Below are 16490 nucleotides of genomic sequence, written 5' to 3' on the forward strand. Positions count from 1 at the left end.
TTGCACGCCCCAATTTTCAGTTTTTTTATTTTTTACAAAAATTTAAAATAAGCAAAAAATATCATTCAACTTTACAATTGTGTCCCACTTGTTGTTGATTCTTCACCATAAAATTTAAATATTTTATCTTTATGTTTGAAGCCTGAAATGTGGGAAAAGGTTGAAAAATTGAAGGGGGGCGAATACTTTCGCAAGGTACTGTATGTGAGACAAACATGGATGACAGTAGAACCTGGTCAGTTTTCCAGGATTGGTAAAGGGCATCAAGAAGCGACACTAAGGCATCTGTAACCAAAGACATTACAGGAACCCTCCACTCCACAATAAGAGGACGTTTTCACCTTTAGTGAGATTTTGATGTGGCACATGGCCACTAAGGCAGCAGCGCTGATGTGAATGGTGGCCTTGACATAATGGAATAGTTGGGAGGGGAAACGGGGAGTTAACTGGCAATGAATGGTTATTTCTTTATTTTGTACTACTCCCTACTCTTGGGCAACTTATGTCCTATACCAGAAAACTGGATATATAATATATAATATTTAGTAGCGCGGTAGGTTTACTATAGTATATCCATTTATGGTCTGTCTACCACTTCTAGACAGGACGCGTGGCACCTGTCTACTACCTGCAGCTTCGATTTAGCTCCCCTCCTGTTATTAGACTATAACCCAATTCTACTCCTCTGAGGTATACGCTACCCTATTTTCGCCTACAAGGTCTCCACCCCATTACCCCTTCACCCGTGAGTGCCGGTGTCCTTCTAGTTTTACTAATCCCAGAAAACGGCATTTGTAACGCTTGCCACAGGGACAATTTTGGGGTTCGCTTTTCTGGTGGAAACCATACATATATGGTCCCAACAGAAGTTGAGTTTGTGAATCAGTTTTTTTTACAATATGTATTTTTTATTATTTTTAAATCAATCCATGGATAAATTCTCCATCGCCCTATATAGAGACTGGAGAGATAATGTGAATGCACCGAACAGAAGACACCAATGCTTTCTCCAGAGCCGCTTGTGATTGCCGTTCTGTCTGGTGGCCAGCAGGGGGAGCTCGCCAGGGGTGCTCTGCTCTGTCTCCCGCTCTGCTCTCTCCTCTCCTGCCTGCGCGCTGATTGGTGCAGCTGCTGGTAAACGTGGAGGTGTCATGGCGGCCTCCAGCGGATCTGTTCCTGTGCAGGATACAGCTGTGGCTGAAGTCCGGGCGCTGCACTGACCTGTGATGCGGTGACAGATGTATTTTAGGGGACCCGCCGTGGGGCTCAGCTACTGCTCCTTCTATTTGGCGTTTTACTTCACTAACAAGGTAATTCCCGGAGTGTGCACCCTCCTGTCAGTCCAGTGGCTGTGCCTGGCAGACATGTAGCAGGCAGCACTCTCATACACTGCCCCTGTCCCTCCTTATGAGCAGCACCATGCTGTGCTCCAGCCAGGCCCGTCACTCCTGTCTGTACTTATTACAAGCTTTCTGATATATGTATATGGCTATGTTCACACGCTGCACCTTTTACTGCGTTTTTGGTGCATTTTTTACATCACAAATATGCACCTAAATGAATGCTTTTCCTTCCCCTGCAAAGTCTGAGACTTCTATTTTGCTGTCCGCTCAGTGCATCTTTTTTTGGCTGCGCTTTGAAGACTCAGCAAAGATGCAGCATATCAATTCTTTTTGCGTCTTGTCCCTGCGTTTCGAAGGAGTCAGACTCGGAGTCAGCGGGGGATTAATCCCTGGTATCAGGCTAGATGCCGGTTCCCATAAAGTCAATGAGGACCAGAATCTGGCGCAAAGGGGTAGGAGCAAATGCTTCATACATACCGGGGCGGCTGTCACACTGCTCTCGTGGCCGATCATTCGCTTCCTGAGCTGTTCATTACCATCATTAAATATGCACTGCTTCCCTCGCCCACTGGTGGCTGTGATTGCTTGCAGTCAGACACTCCCCCATGCTGAGTGACAGCTGTCTCACTGCAACCAATCACAGCTGCTGGTGGGCGAGTATATATTGTACAATAGATAATTTTAAAAACCGGCGTGAGGTTCCCTCTCCCCCAATTTTGATACTCAGCCAAGATAAAGCCTCACAGCTGAGGGCTGGTATTCTCAGGCTGGGGAGACCCACATTATTGGGAGCCTCCCAGCCTAAAAATATCAGCCAGCAGCTGCCCAGAATTGCCACATCCATTAGATGCGACAGTCCTGGGACTTTACTTGGCTCATCCCAATTGCTCACATGTGGTGGCAATTGGGCTAATAATGAGTTAATGGCAGCCCATAGCTGCCACTAAGTCCTAGATTAGTAATGGCAGGCGTCTGAGACACCTGCTCATCACTAATCTGTTAGTGAAATGAAGTAAACACAAACACCAAAATAATGCTTTATTTGGAATAAAAGACATAAAAGCACGTTCTTTCACCACTTTATTAACCCCAACACAACCTCCTGGTCCGACGTAATCCACACGAGGTCCCACGATGTTTCTAGCACTGCTACATATCTGAAGTTCACTGGGAGCGCCATAGAACTTGCTCACGGCGGGCAGTCTTGTTCTATGGCCGCTCGCTGGGATTGTCAGATGTAGCAGAGCTGGAAGCATCTTGGGACCTTGTGTAGATTACATCGGACCTGGAGGGGTGTTTGGGGGGTTAAGAGGGTACTTTTTTTGTCTTTTATTTCAAATAAAGGATTTTTTGGGGAGTTTCTGTTTATTTACTTTCACTTACAGATTAATCATGGGGGGGGGGGGGGGTCTCATAGACACCTGCCATCACTAAGCTAGGGCTTAGTAGCAGCTGTTATTAACTCCTTATTACTCTGATTGCTACTTCACCAGGGTAAAGGGAAGAGTCGGGCCCAGCGCCAGAATCTTATGGGTGCGCCACTTCTGGGGCAGCTGTGGGCTGCTATTATTCGGCTGGAAAGGGACAAATAACGATGGCCCTTCCCACCCTAATAATATCAGCCCCTAGTTGTCTGCAGTACCTTGGCTGGTTTAAAAAAAAAAAAAAAAATTGCGTGGGATCCCCACTATTTATCATAACCAGCCAAGGTACAGCACACCACACAGCTGAGGGTTGCAGCTGCTGCTGTTCCTGTGCTAGCTATGAAAAATTGAAAAATGGGGGGGAACCCTCGTTATAACAAAAAAATGAAAAACAGCTGGCCAAGCTATCCCTCGTATCGAGCTATTTTGTTATTTCTTTCTATCTATACTATTTGTTCTTTCTTATCTACCGTATCTATTCTGTTTATCTATCAGTTATCCAATCCTATCATATTTTGTTTCTCCTTTTAACAATGCATTGACAAAAACACGGTAAAAACGCAGCAAAATGTTGTGCGTTTTTTGGGCCACAAGTTACATTTTCTTAGACCACAGGAACAAGATGCAGTCAGGATACACTCAAGATGCACTCAGAAAAAAGATGCCGTGTGTGAACATAGCCTAAAGGTGATTATTGTGAAGACCAGTACGAGGGGCTGCTGATAAGTCTTTGGCTTTACCCAGAAAGACACGAGATAGGATGATGAAACTTTACATTTATTCCACATATTCTGATACTGATGTCAACACACTTCTTACATCGGTATTCCAAGTTCTGTAAGCTTAGCAAAAAGAAGGATTTTGGTTGTGCCTGAAACCAGGCATCTTTAGCAGCCATGGTATCAGAAATGGTGTAAAATTTGGTACCCTTGAGGTGTTTCTTCAGGTCTGGAAACAGGTGATAGTCAGAAGGAGCTAGATCTGGTGATGAATGTGAGTGGTCAACCTGCTGAAAGCCCAGCTCTGCCAGTTTTGCCGTGGTCGCTTGTGCAGTGTGAGCGGAGGCGTTATCTTGCAGGAACAAGATTCCTTTGGACAGCTTGCCGCGCCTTTTGACCTTCAGAGCTGCCTTCAATTGGTCCAAAAGTTCAATGTAATACCTTGCATTGATGGTGGAACCCTTTTGAAGGTAGTCCACTAGCAGCACGCCCTCCTTATCCCAGAACACGGACGCCATCACCTTTTGTGGCTTATTTTTGCACCCTGAATTTCTTTGGATGAGAACATCTGTGCCTCCAGTCTTTTGACTACTCCTTTTTTCAGGGTCATACAGATAAGTCCAGGTCTCCTCCATACTAACCAGTCGAACCAGGAAGTTCTGATTAGTCCGGAAACGCTGACAAAGAGACCGGGAAGTTTTCACTCGCTGCTTCTCTGATCTGTTGTCAAACATTTGAAGACCCACTTTGCAGCTAGCTTCCTCATGTCCAAATGTTCATGGATAATTACACAAACACATTCATGGGAAATCCCCATGATGTCTACCATTGCTTTAGTTGAAGTTCGTGGATTCTCCAGTATGAGGTTGTGCACAGCATCGACGATCTCCAGAACCACCACCACTCTCAGTCGTCCAGGACGTTCCTCATCAGTGCTGAAGTGGCCCGTTTTAAATTTGGCAACCCATTTCTTAACTGTGGAATATGAAGGGCATTAATCCCCCAATTTCTGCGACATATCACCATGAATATCCTTTCCTTGCAGCAACAAGAATTTTATCACTCCTCTGCTCTGTTACTGTGAATATCGCATTAGACTCCGCCATTTTGTTTTCCCGCGTGCGTAGAACACTTATCATAAGCAACAAACACACAATTTTGGAAACATATATTAGACACACAAGGCTTTCATGTAATGTAACATTTGTTACCATAGAAACAAAAAAAGATCAAAGACTTATCAGCAGCCCCTCGTATCATGCAGCACCACTTCTGAGCTTTACATTCCATCCTATAGATTTGACCTGTTCATTGATTTGTGTGAACAAGTCTATATAGAAGTTTGTATGGCCATGTATTGGATCCTCCTACAGCTGTGGTCCCCATATATAAGTTCAATTGATTAAGGTGGATGTGATGCAATGTGGGATTTTCTCTCTGGTCCAATTGCCAGAACTATAGTTGTATTAACTAAATCATTTAAAGGGAACTGTCATGTGAGGGAAAAAAACAAAACACGATTAACCAGCAGATATGGGGTTAATAGCGCTATGAACTTGTCCGGCAGCCGCACATAGAGATCCACTTCCGGGAGGAAATTAACTTTATTCCTCCCGGCAGCATTCTGTAGTTATCAGGGTGGCACTGACATGAGTCCAGCCACTGCTCAGTATGGAGTGAGCGGCGGCTGTTACTGCGCCCCCTGTACTGACTATCGCCTGCCCCTAATATAGCCGGCTGAGAGCTGTGGCTGCTCTCACATTTTTCAGATGTTTTGATTTATCCAAAGCAAAGTGAAGCCAGCGCTGATTGGTCACAGGGATCCCGTGACATAGTAATGTCACATGATCCCTGGGAGATCCAGCGCCGACACCACTGGATCAGGGTTGGAAGCAAGAAAGGTGTTATTTACTGGACAGAAACCTAGGCGTTCAAAAAAGATGTCTGACTAGTGGCCTTAGGAATGAATAACCGCTGTATCTAGGTTACAGAAATGGGTGTGAATATCGCTTTATCGCTTGTCTTTCATTGTAGCGTTTACAACACCTACTGTCCTGAATGTTTCTTTTTAAATGATGTACCTTTGTGTATTGTTTACTTTTCAGGTATCTTATTAGGCTTTGTGTTTTAACATTGATGTCTGTCCAATTAACCTGGTCTTTGTTTTCCAGTATGTTCTGTCTATTCTGAAATTCACCTATCCTACCCTTTTTCAAGGGTAAGTATGTATGCAATATCCGCTTGTAATAAGAATCACTGAAAGTCTCTGATTCATAATGTTGTACCTGAGAGTCCAGTCTGGGAATAACAGTTATGAGATTAGATTGTATGCTGGGTCTCTTGTACTGAATGTAACATTCCAGTATGGACTCCACTTCTACCATTGGTTGTATCCTGTTGCTGTGATCCCTACTGATAGATCCTCCACACTGACTAACACTAGGGAACTTGACAGCAGATTCATGCTGCTTGAATCAGTCACTGGCTGCATTATTTCAGCTCATATGTGGTTTTACTCTGACGGGTGACATGAATGATTGCACATTACCTTTATCTTAAAGGGGGGGTCACATGGGAAAGTAATTTTCATTCCAACTCCCTATCTGTTTAGTGCCATAAACTAAACTATGTTCTATTATTCTTGCCTTAAACATTCCCTAACTATACTATCAAATCAAAAATCAAATCTTTATTTTTATATAGCGCTAACATAGTCCGCAGCGCTTTACATACATCAGGAACACTGTCCCCATTGGGGCTCACAATCTAGAGTCCCTATCTGTATGTTTTTTTTGGAGTGTGGGTGGAAACCCACGCAACTACGGGGAGAACATACAAACTCCTTGCAGATGGTGTCCTTGGTGGGATTTGAACCCAGGACCCCAGTGCTCAAAGACTGCAGTGCTAACCACTGAGCCGCCGTGCCGCTCACCATACCATACTATCTAATTGCTATTCTATTTTGTTTTTCCCCTACTTACTTTTGATCACTCTTTGATGAAAATCCTATTGCATGCTGGGATACTGAAAGAAAGCATAATCAGGAGGCAGAAGCTGCGGTCACTGTCACAGCCTCTGTAACCTCCCTGAAACAAAGAGTCATCAGTGATGCTTGTTTTCGGGGGCTTGGCATGTCCCTGTGCGATGTGCACAGTGGCAGCGCGCTCTGTGTCGTCGGCTTAGGTCATCAGTAACGATCGTGTAATAGAGCGGTGTCAGAACCCGGAATGCAGAGACCAGTGCTGTCCCTGCAAGTGAGGTCCCTCCGAGAGTGCAGTGTTGGTTTCTTAGGTAAGGAGCACTCAGCTTCTGGGCTGTATTCTGTAGAAAATACTCACAGCTCTCTGAAGTTGGCGAGATCATTGGATCTGAGCAGATTCATTTTCCCTGCACCTCTTAGGATACTTTCTCACTTGCGTTGTACGGCATCCGTTGCAATCTGCCACCTTGAGGTATGACGGTAAATGTTGCAGGAAACAGTTTATTCCTCATAGGCTTATATTAAGGGCGGATTGCAACGGATGGTCTTGCATTGCATGCGCCCTGCAGCGCATCAGTTGTTTTGTCGGTGATCGTCGGGCGGAAGGAACGCTGAATGTAGCATTTTGTGTTGCTGTAAAAAAAAAAATGCGCTCTGCCGGATTCCGTTGTGATCCGTTAAGAGGCACAATGAATGTCTTATGGTGCTGGATTCCGTCGCCAGTGCAGGATTCCATCACGTTCTACTGAGCATGCTCAGCAGGTCCAGCAGAACGTTTAAAATCACTCCTGGTCTCTCTCTCGGTCGGTCTCCTCTCTCTCTGTGGGTCGGTCTCTATCTCTCTCTGTCGGTCTGTCTCTCCCTCTCACCCCCTCTCTCTCATACTCCCCGATCACCGACGCTGCACGGCTGTCACACTGCTCTGGCGGCTTCTCCTGCTTTTGAAAATGCCGGCCGCTCATTATTCAATCTCGAATTCCCTGCTTCCCCCGCCCACCGGCGCCTATGATTGGTTGTAGTCAGACCCGCCCCCACGCTGAGTGACAGCTGTCATACTGCAACCAATTATAGCCGCCGGTGGGCGGGTCTATATCGTGCAGTACAATAAATAAATAATTAAAAAAAAAAAAACGGCGTTCGGTCCTCCCCAATTTTAATACCAGCCAAGATAAAGCCACACGGCTGAAGGCTGGTATTCTCAGGATGGGGAGCTCCCCAGCCTATAAATATCACCCAGCAGCCGCCCGGAATTGCCGCATTCATTAGATGCGACAGTACCAGGACTCTACCCGGCTCATCCCGAATTGCCCTGGTGCGGTGGCAATCGAGGTAATAAGGAGTTAATGGCAGCAGCACATAGCTGCCTCTAAATCCTAGGTTAATCATGGCAGGCATCTAGGAGACACCCCCCCCCCCCCCCCCAATGATTAACCTGTAAGTGAAAGTAAATAAACACACCCGAAAAAATACTTTATTTGGAATAAAAGACAAAAAAACAACCTCTTTCACCACTGTATTAAAATCCCCAAATATGCCTCCAGGTCCTGCGTAATCCTTACGAGGTCCCGTGACGCATCCAGCTCTGCTACATGAAGATGACAGGAGTGACTGTACAACACCACTACTCTGTGAGCTCCACTGAGCAACTGTAGTGATTTGCGCTGTCAGCGGGGATGTCACTGAGGTAGTGACGGTGTGTGTACAGTGATGATGGGTGCGGTAGTGCTGGTGTGTGTGTGGTGATGATGGGTGTGGTAGTGCCTGGGTATGTGCGGTGATGATGGGTGTGGTAGTGCCTGCGTGTGTGCGGTGATGGGCTCTCTCTCTGTCTGTCTCTCCGCAACGCATTATTTCACAGGAATCCGTTGCCTTTATTATCACACTATTTACAACGCATCCATCACATGCGTCACACAACGCATTGTGACGGATGCCGCACAACGCAAGTGTGAAACTAGCCTTATGCTGCAGAAATAAAGCTGCCTCTACTAGCTGCCTGGGAGAGAGCACAGTTTGGTTCATACTGTCAATCTTCAGCAGCATGCTGCTCTCGTTCAAGGTAGGAAGCAGAGCAGAGGGTGCACTTCTGATGATTGAATGTTAAAGTCAGTACTTAAAGTGAGAGTCTAACTATTTAGTTGTGCAATTATTCTTGCCACCTAATGTTTGCTTAACATTTTCAGTAAACATGGTCTATGAACTACTGTCAATATCCTGAAAGTATCTGCTAGTCAGGCTGCTTTCACACATCCGGTTTTTCCTGTGCGGCACAATCCGGCACTTTGCAGGAAAAACGCAACCGTTTTTTTTTTTTTGCTGCCGGTTGCGTTTTTCCTGCATAGACTTTAATTAGTGTCGCATGGGCCCGCGTTCCGTCCGTTTTTTGCCGCATGCGGCAGATTTAGCTGATGCGGCGGCCGGATGGAACGTTCCCTGGCACGTTTTTTGCTCCGGCAAAAAAAATCGCGCCACATCCGGCCAATGCGGCGCTTTTTCCAATACATCCCTATGGATGCCGGATGCGGCAAAAAACGCATCCGGCCGCCGCATGTGGTTTTTGCCACTGCGCATGCTCAGTAGCATGCCGCAAGCGGCAAAAACCGGACCGGCCGCATGTAAAAAACTTATTCAAAGGATGCGGTGTTTTCACCACATCCGTTGCATAGGCTTCACAGCCGGATTGAGCCGCACGGCTCAAACCGGATGTGTGAAAGCAGCCTTAGTGTCCTAGTATACTTTTGGCTGTGCACTCTATGCTACTCTAGAGGTGTTCATGGTTCAAGGGATGTCAAAGTGTATCAGTCACCGGATTTCACCATACCAGCTTTATACATCACTGAATACATCTTAGGCCTGGTAAGGCTGCTGTGTATACTCTGATAACCTCAGAGTAGCTGTTGAATGGGTCAGATGGAGAAGACCTTCCCCTCTTATTACCACATAACACCCTTTATCAACGGGACAGTTGTAATGTAACGTCTGATAATGAGCAGCCAGTACTCTAAAGCTGGGTTCACACTAAACGACAGCGACAACGATGTCGCTGTTACGTCACCATTTTCGGTGACGTAACAGCGACCTTGTAAGTCGCTGTTATGATCGCTGCTTAGCTGTCAAACACAGCAGAAGCAGCGATCATAAGGTCGCTGTGCTACATGTTCAGAGAGCAGGGAGCCGCGCTTAGCGCTGGCTCCTTGCTCTCCTGCAGCACACATCGGGTTAATTAACCCGATGTGTGCTGCAGCTACATGTCACAGTTCAGAGAGCAGGGAGCCGCGCGCACTGCTTAGCGCTGGCTCCTTGCTCTCCTTGCTACAGTATACATCGGGTTAATTACCCGATGCGTACTGCAGCCACATGTCACAGTGCAGGAGCCGGCACTGGCAGCAAGAGCGGAGGCTGGTAACCAGCGTAAACATCGGGTAACCAGGGAAAGGTCTTCCCTTGGTTACCCGATGTTTACGCTGGTTACAGCTTACCGCAGCTGCCAGTGCCGGCTCCTGCTCGCTTCATTTCGTCGCTCTCTCGCTGTCACACACAGCGATGTGTGTGTCACAGCGGGAGAGTGATGACCAAAAAATGAAGCTGGACATTCAGCAACGACCGGCGACCTCACAGCAGGGGCCAGGTCGTTGCTGGATGTCACACACAGCGACAGCGACGGGACGTCACTGCAACGTCACAGAAAATGGTGACGTAGCAGCGACGTCGTTGTCGTTGTCGCTGTGTGTGACACCAGCTTAATAAGTGTCAAGCTCATGGATACCAACAACTTTATCTCCTATTGTACATGTCAAACTTCAGTGCATATAAGGCTAAAGCAAAACTCCCACCATTGCTTTCACCAGAGGGGAGTTAATCCAAATATACAGTACAGACCAAAAGTTTGGACACACCTCATCTTTAGAACAACTGTTAGGAGGAGACTTTGTGCAGCAGGGCTTCATGGTAAAATAGCTGCTAGGAAACCACTGCTAAGGACAGACAACAAGCAGAAGAGACTTGTTTGGGCTAAAGAACACAAGGAATGGACATTAGACCAGTGGAAATCTGTGCTTTTGTCTGAGGAGTCCAAATTTGAGAAATTTGGATACAACCACCATGTCTTTGTAGAAAAGGTGAACAGATGGACTCTACATGGCTGGTTCCCACCGTGAAGCATGGAGGAGGAGGTGTGATGGTGTGCGGGTGCTTTACTGGTGACACTGTTGGGGATTTATTCAAAATTGAAGGCATACAGAACCAGCATGGCTACTACAGCATCTTGTAGCGGCGTGCTATTCCATCCGGTTTGCGTTTAGTTGGACCATCATTTCTTTTTCAACAGGCCAATGACCCCAAACACACTTCCAGGCTGTGTAAGGGCTATTTGACTAAGAAGGAGAGTGATGAGATGCTACACCAGATGACCTGGCCTCCACAGTCACCAGACCTGTACCCAATCGAGATGGTCTGGGGTGAGCTGGACCACAGAGTTAAAAGGTGGCTACTTTGAAGAACCTAGAATATAAGACACATTTTCAGTTGTTTCACACTTTTTTGTTAAGTATTTCATTCCACATGTTTTCATTCATAGTTTTGATGCCTTCACTGTGAATCTACAATTTTCAGAGCCATGAAAATAAAGAAAACTCATTGAATGAGAAGGTGTGTCCAAACTTTTGGTCTATACTTTGTCTTGTAGGGTTACATCCAAGCCATAGGGACGCTCCACAGCTGATGCTCGGTCTCCACTCTTGTTGCACCATTTGAGAAAGGGAAGGTTTTTCCAGCACCCATGACAGCACCACGAGAGAGAGGATCCGCCCTTCAAGGACAGGAAACCTCCAGAATAAAAAGGGGCGGCACCTCTCTCCGCATCAGTTGGTTTCCTGTCCTTGAACGGGGAACCTCCAGGAGCGGCGGTTCAAGATTGTCATAGGAACTGAATTCTTCAAGTTGTCCCAGCCCTGGCTGGTCGGTTCTGGCAGCGACACGGGTCCTGCTGCGGCTGGCAGAGGTGCTGAGGGATTGCCACAGCGGGCCCACGGGGGTTGTGTCTGTGTGCAACAGCGCCTCCCTGCTACTATCTCACCCCTATCCGGACGGGGGGCAGAGAGATGGGTCATGCTGCTGCAGGGAGGCTGAGGACGCACCACGGTAGCCCACGGGGGCTGTACCTGTGGGTAGCGATGCCGCTGCCTCACCAGTAATGGAGCGCAGAGCAGCTTCTGCTATAGGATGCAGCAGCGCCAGCTTACCCGGTAAGTCCTGTGGGCACGTGTTAACATAGGCGCTCCGGTGTGGCTGTACATGCGGCAGCAGGCGGTGGTGTATAGGTTGGCGCCATCTTGGGAATGGCCGGCCGCGGAACGTATGGTGCACTTGTGAGACTCCCTCTGCTTAAGATGCAACAGCGCCATCTTACCTGGTAAGCCCTGGGGCGCAAGGTAACATGGGCGTTAGGCATGGCTGTACAGTGGCCAGCGGCGGCGTGTCCGACGGCGCCATCTTATGATTGGCCGGCCGCCGCGTGTGTGATCGTCTGCGCACGCGCGAGAGCACTCCCCCCTGCTTGGAAGGTTTTTCGGAATGACGCCGGGCCAGTGTGTTTAAAGAGGCAGCAGATGTGAGGCAGACCGAGGGGCACTAGTTTGTCTGTTTTATGATACGTATTCAGCTTTTTACTGAAGTTATGTGCACCCCTCTAGTAAAGAACATTAACGGCTATGTGTTGATAATAGCGCTATACTTCTTACCGCATAGACACGCGCTACAGTAGGCCCATGGGGGCTATAGCTGGGATTGCGACCCGGTGTGCAGCCCCCTAGTCTGTTCTCATCGCAGGCTGGAGTAGAGCGGCGGTAGCGTGTGATATCGCTGATCTTGTGTGTAGCGAGGCACTCAGGTCTATTATCTACATGAGATCGGTCGTTGCTATTGGGCGCTATCTGAGGGCGCGCTACTGGCATCATCAACCGAAATTCCGGGTGTTGGGGGAGACCTCTAAGGGGGTCTCTCAGGCGTATAGTGTAAAATATTCAGTTATACCTTTCATTTCATTCGTATGGCTGTTGACTGATTATCTACCTTTGTTTCACTTACTCCCTTATTGGCTACAGTTTCCTACAAGCCTATGCAGTCCTTGATAAGGCACCTGGAGAGAAGCATATGTGTACGTCAGCAGCTTGTTACTGACATTTAGGGAACCAGTCTATGCTGGCTACCTTAATACCTGCTTCTTCCATTTAGCATGATTGGTTTCAATAATGCATTCCGGGGTGTGCACCCTAGTATACATGATGGGGTTTAAGCAATGGTTATACTAAGACAGATTATCTTATTTTTTGGACAATTGATTCATAGCTTGGGCCTTCACACTGGGACAGCCAGGCGAAGTGTACTGTCACTCGGTAAAGGCGATAGCAAAGCAAGCCTCAAGGCGGTCGGGATTTCAGCACCTCTAACTCAGGTGGGATATGCGCTGGAGGGTCTAAAGTCCGACCCACCCGACGGCAGGAGAGCCTTCAAGGGGGAATTGTCAGATGACCACTCCTCCTTCTGACCTGATACCGCCTCTTGCGCCTGAATGGTGAGTGACCTCCGCGAAAGTTCGCTTTGTACAGAGGTTCTTGTCAGCTTTTCCTTTCGTATGCAGGACAGACTCGGTAGATGCACAAAAAAAAAAAAACGGACGCAGGGACTGCGCTCTCTGTAACGGGAGCTGTCTCATTCCTGGTCTAAAAAGCTGTGATCCGAGGGGGAGTGTAATTCTTTGGATTCTGTTCTCCCTCTAAGTCATACAGTGACTCAGAAGGTCGTTCATGGTCCACACCGGGCATCCCTGAAGAGACAGCCATAATAAGAAGGAAAAATGTTTCATTATCGTAAGTTAGTGCCTAGAACACAGTAAACATAATACCCTCCCGGTCATTGATAATGTATACTCCCTCGTTCCTAAAGAATGGAGCAGCAACAGCTTTAAAAAAAAAAAACAAAAAAACCCTTTTGAGGAAGTAGCCCGTTCCTTATGAGACAAGGCCCCTAAACTGGACATCGCTGTTAACAGGCTTCCAAAAAAAAATAATTTTTTTTCCCCGGGAGGCTGCAAGGACTTGTAGCTTCCTTCGGCAAGAAAGCTGCCTCTTCCTCAGCAATGCCTGGGTATATTCACCTGGGGCTTTACAACCAGCTATTGCAGATACTTGCTCATCAAGGTCCCTTGCAGTATGGATTGCCTGTATCAAGGGTCAGCTGAGCAAGAGTGCCCCTAGAAAGATCATGTCATCACTCCTCTTATTTCAAGGGGCAGCAGCATTCCTTACAGATGTATCTGCAGACTCAACCAGGCTGGTCGGAAGGGACATCCTCAACAGTTGTCCCAACATGTAACGGAATGGAGTCAGACATCCATGGTGAAACATTTATTCCAGAGGTCACATAGCTATTGTGGATCTGGTGGATGCAAGTTCTCATGTCCAAACCGGCAGACAGAAATTCCTCAGAATAGCCATGTGTATGGAAGGAAACTTTAGACATTTCTAGTATATAGCCCTTACGGGGCCTGGCAGTGGCACCGAAGGTCCTCGCAATACTATAAAAAAAAAAAAAAAAAAAAAAAAGAAAATTTTTTAATGTCCAGTCCAGGTCCAGAATTTTTGCTAGGGCTCACTTACCATTATTATCTCAGGTATTTTGTCTTCCAGTATCCCTGCATTGCTTGTTGAACCCTGTTAACCAAAGAAGCATTCTTCGGACGACCTGAGTTCTAAAGTGCTTACCACCGATGCAAGTCGCCAGGGGGAGCGCATATCTGGGGTCGCCCAATCCAGGGAGTGTGGTCTGGAAGGGAATCCCATTTCCTTTTAAAAAAACAAAAATACCAGGAAATTGCTGGCTGTAGAACGAGCAGTGGACCAGTCCCTGCCATCCCTGAGTGGTCATCAGGTAACAAATCCTCGTGGAAAATCCGATGATGGTAATATACCTCAACCACCGGAGGGAGGCTCTGTTCAGACTGCTAATGAATATGGCAAGCGGAATTTAATTAGCGGAGGGTTCTCTGAAATCTCTCCCAGCAGTGCCTGTATGGGGAAAGGAAGTCTGTTCGGCGGACTTTCTCAGCCGCAACCAGTTGAGACGGGATATGGGTCTTTTATTAAGTTCTTTTTTTTCAATCAGATAACCATTGCGGGGTGTTCGGAAATAGACCTCTTGTGACCTGCCACAAAGGTTCACGGTTTCTGTTCTTAAATCCAAGGAATCAACCTCACGCAGTGGACGCCCTGCTGTTCAAATGGGGCTTCGGCCTTGGTTATGCCTTCCCAACCATAGCCCTTGTTCCAGCTGTGTTGAAGAAAATCCAGGAGGACTGGACATTATGGGTCCTGATAGCACCATTTTTTTTGGCCAGACATACCATGGCTCTCTTCCCTGAGACGGAATATCAATCTCCAAGCCAGTGGGCCTACTGGACCTACCAGGCCTTCTCACTCAGGGTCTGGTTCTTCACCCTGCTGACGGCATACTGCATCTCACGATGTGTTTTTTGTTTGTTTTTTTTAACGGTCACCTTAAGAATCGGAGTATTCTCTCTTGTTCCAGTCTCTACTCTACTACAGGGCTGGAAGCCGATTACAAAAAAAACAAAAAACAAAACAAAAAACACAGCCTGGCAAAAATTCTTGTATTCCATGGGCAAGCCCAGATGGACCTGCACCCATTGCGGTGTTCTTAGAGCTCTTCCAGTAGGGGTTGACAGTGGGTCTGTCTGTATGTACAATCAGTGTTCAGAATATGGCCCTTTCATCCTCCTACAATTGTAACCTGGTGGGAAATCGCTGGGTTCCCGGTTCATTGGGGTATGGTCTAGACCTATGAGCGATATATCCTTGCCTCCATGGGATCTTAAATTCGTCCTGTCTGCTCTGACGCAGCCCCATGGAACCCTTAGAGTCTATGTCACTTAATACTCCATCCCTGACAGCATCTCTGGACAACCTTACCATCAGCACGTAAGGTTAGGACGTCCAGGCCCTATCTTAGATACACCGTTTTTTAGCTTTCAAGAATAAAATGGTCCTGCAACCTGCCCCTGCTTGCCTCCTAATACTAATTCTTCTTTTTCGTAAATCACAAGGGATTCTTCTTCCATCCTATTGTATTAGTTCGAATGATCTGGAAGAGGAGGTGGGCACTGCCTGGATGTTCCCAGTTAACTTATAAATAGTCTGTATGCAGAAGAGGCAGGTCTGGTTTGTATTCCTTCAGGGTAATACCTAAGGGCTCAAATCTCCTAACTCCGCTTGTGGGATGGATCGGAGGAGCAACCTGCTTGCCTACTCGGCTAGTGGTAGGTATGTGCCGACAGGTATGAAAGCTCTCTACACAAGTATGAAATCTGCAGGGCTGCAGGATCGTATGTCACCTTGCGCAGCTCTGTAGGGGGTCACAGGGTCTTCACCTTCCACTCACTATAAGCACTGTGGGTTGGCCTTCTCCTTACTGACTTCACCTTGGGAGAACGGTTCAGCAATCTTTGGTCCCCCCCCTTAGGATATTCCTTGTCTCTGTAATTCTCTTGTGGTGCTGTCATGGGTGCTGGAAAAATACGTAATTACTTACCGGTAATGTGTTTTTTTTGAACCCATGACAGCACCCTTATATTCCCTCCCTGCATGTGGATAGATTGGCAGTATTGGCTGCACGTGGTTCTATGTTGGTGCTGGGTTATGTTTTAACATTATTTCTTCCGGAGGTCCTTTCATGCTCTGTAACCAACTGATGCGGGGAGAGGTGCCGCCCCTTTTTATTCTGGAGGTTTCCTGTCCTTGAAGGGCGGATCCTCTCTCTCGTGGTGCTGTCATGGGTTCAGAAAAAACACATTACCGGTAAGTAATTACGTATTTCTGAAATATTGCAGCAGGTGGGATGCTGAGTGTCATCTCTGCAGCTTGTGTCTTGGACCTACCTGCTGGACAACACCTAATTGGATTAACTCCTATGTAGCAGAGGTGCACATGCTCAATCTCTGCTTCATTCATGG

The 16490-nt window shown here is 47.1% G+C and overlaps 1 protein-coding gene across 4 annotated transcripts in view; it reads left to right on the forward strand.

The window, feature by feature from the left end:
* Positions 1-1140: 1140 nt before the first annotated feature.
* Positions 1141-16490, forward strand: part of SLC35D4 (solute carrier family 35 member D4) — a 221031-nt gene continuing 205681 nt past the window's right edge. For all 4 annotated transcript variants that reach the window (XR_012724292.1, XM_075314451.1, XM_075314452.1 and 1 more), the window contains exons 1-2: positions 1141-1310; positions 5658-5704. Coding sequence is in view for 3 of the 4 variants with exons in the window: in XM_075314451.1 (XP_075170566.1) it covers positions 1239-1310; positions 5658-5704 (119 nt within the window). In the remaining variant the exon portion in view is untranslated. The remainder of the gene's footprint in view (positions 1311-5657; positions 5705-16490) is intronic.

This window comes from Anomaloglossus baeobatrachus, chromosome 6 (genome assembly GCF_048569485.1).
Source record: "Anomaloglossus baeobatrachus isolate aAnoBae1 chromosome 6, aAnoBae1.hap1, whole genome shotgun sequence".
Classification (NCBI taxonomy): Eukaryota; Metazoa; Chordata; class Amphibia; order Anura; family Aromobatidae; genus Anomaloglossus; species Anomaloglossus baeobatrachus.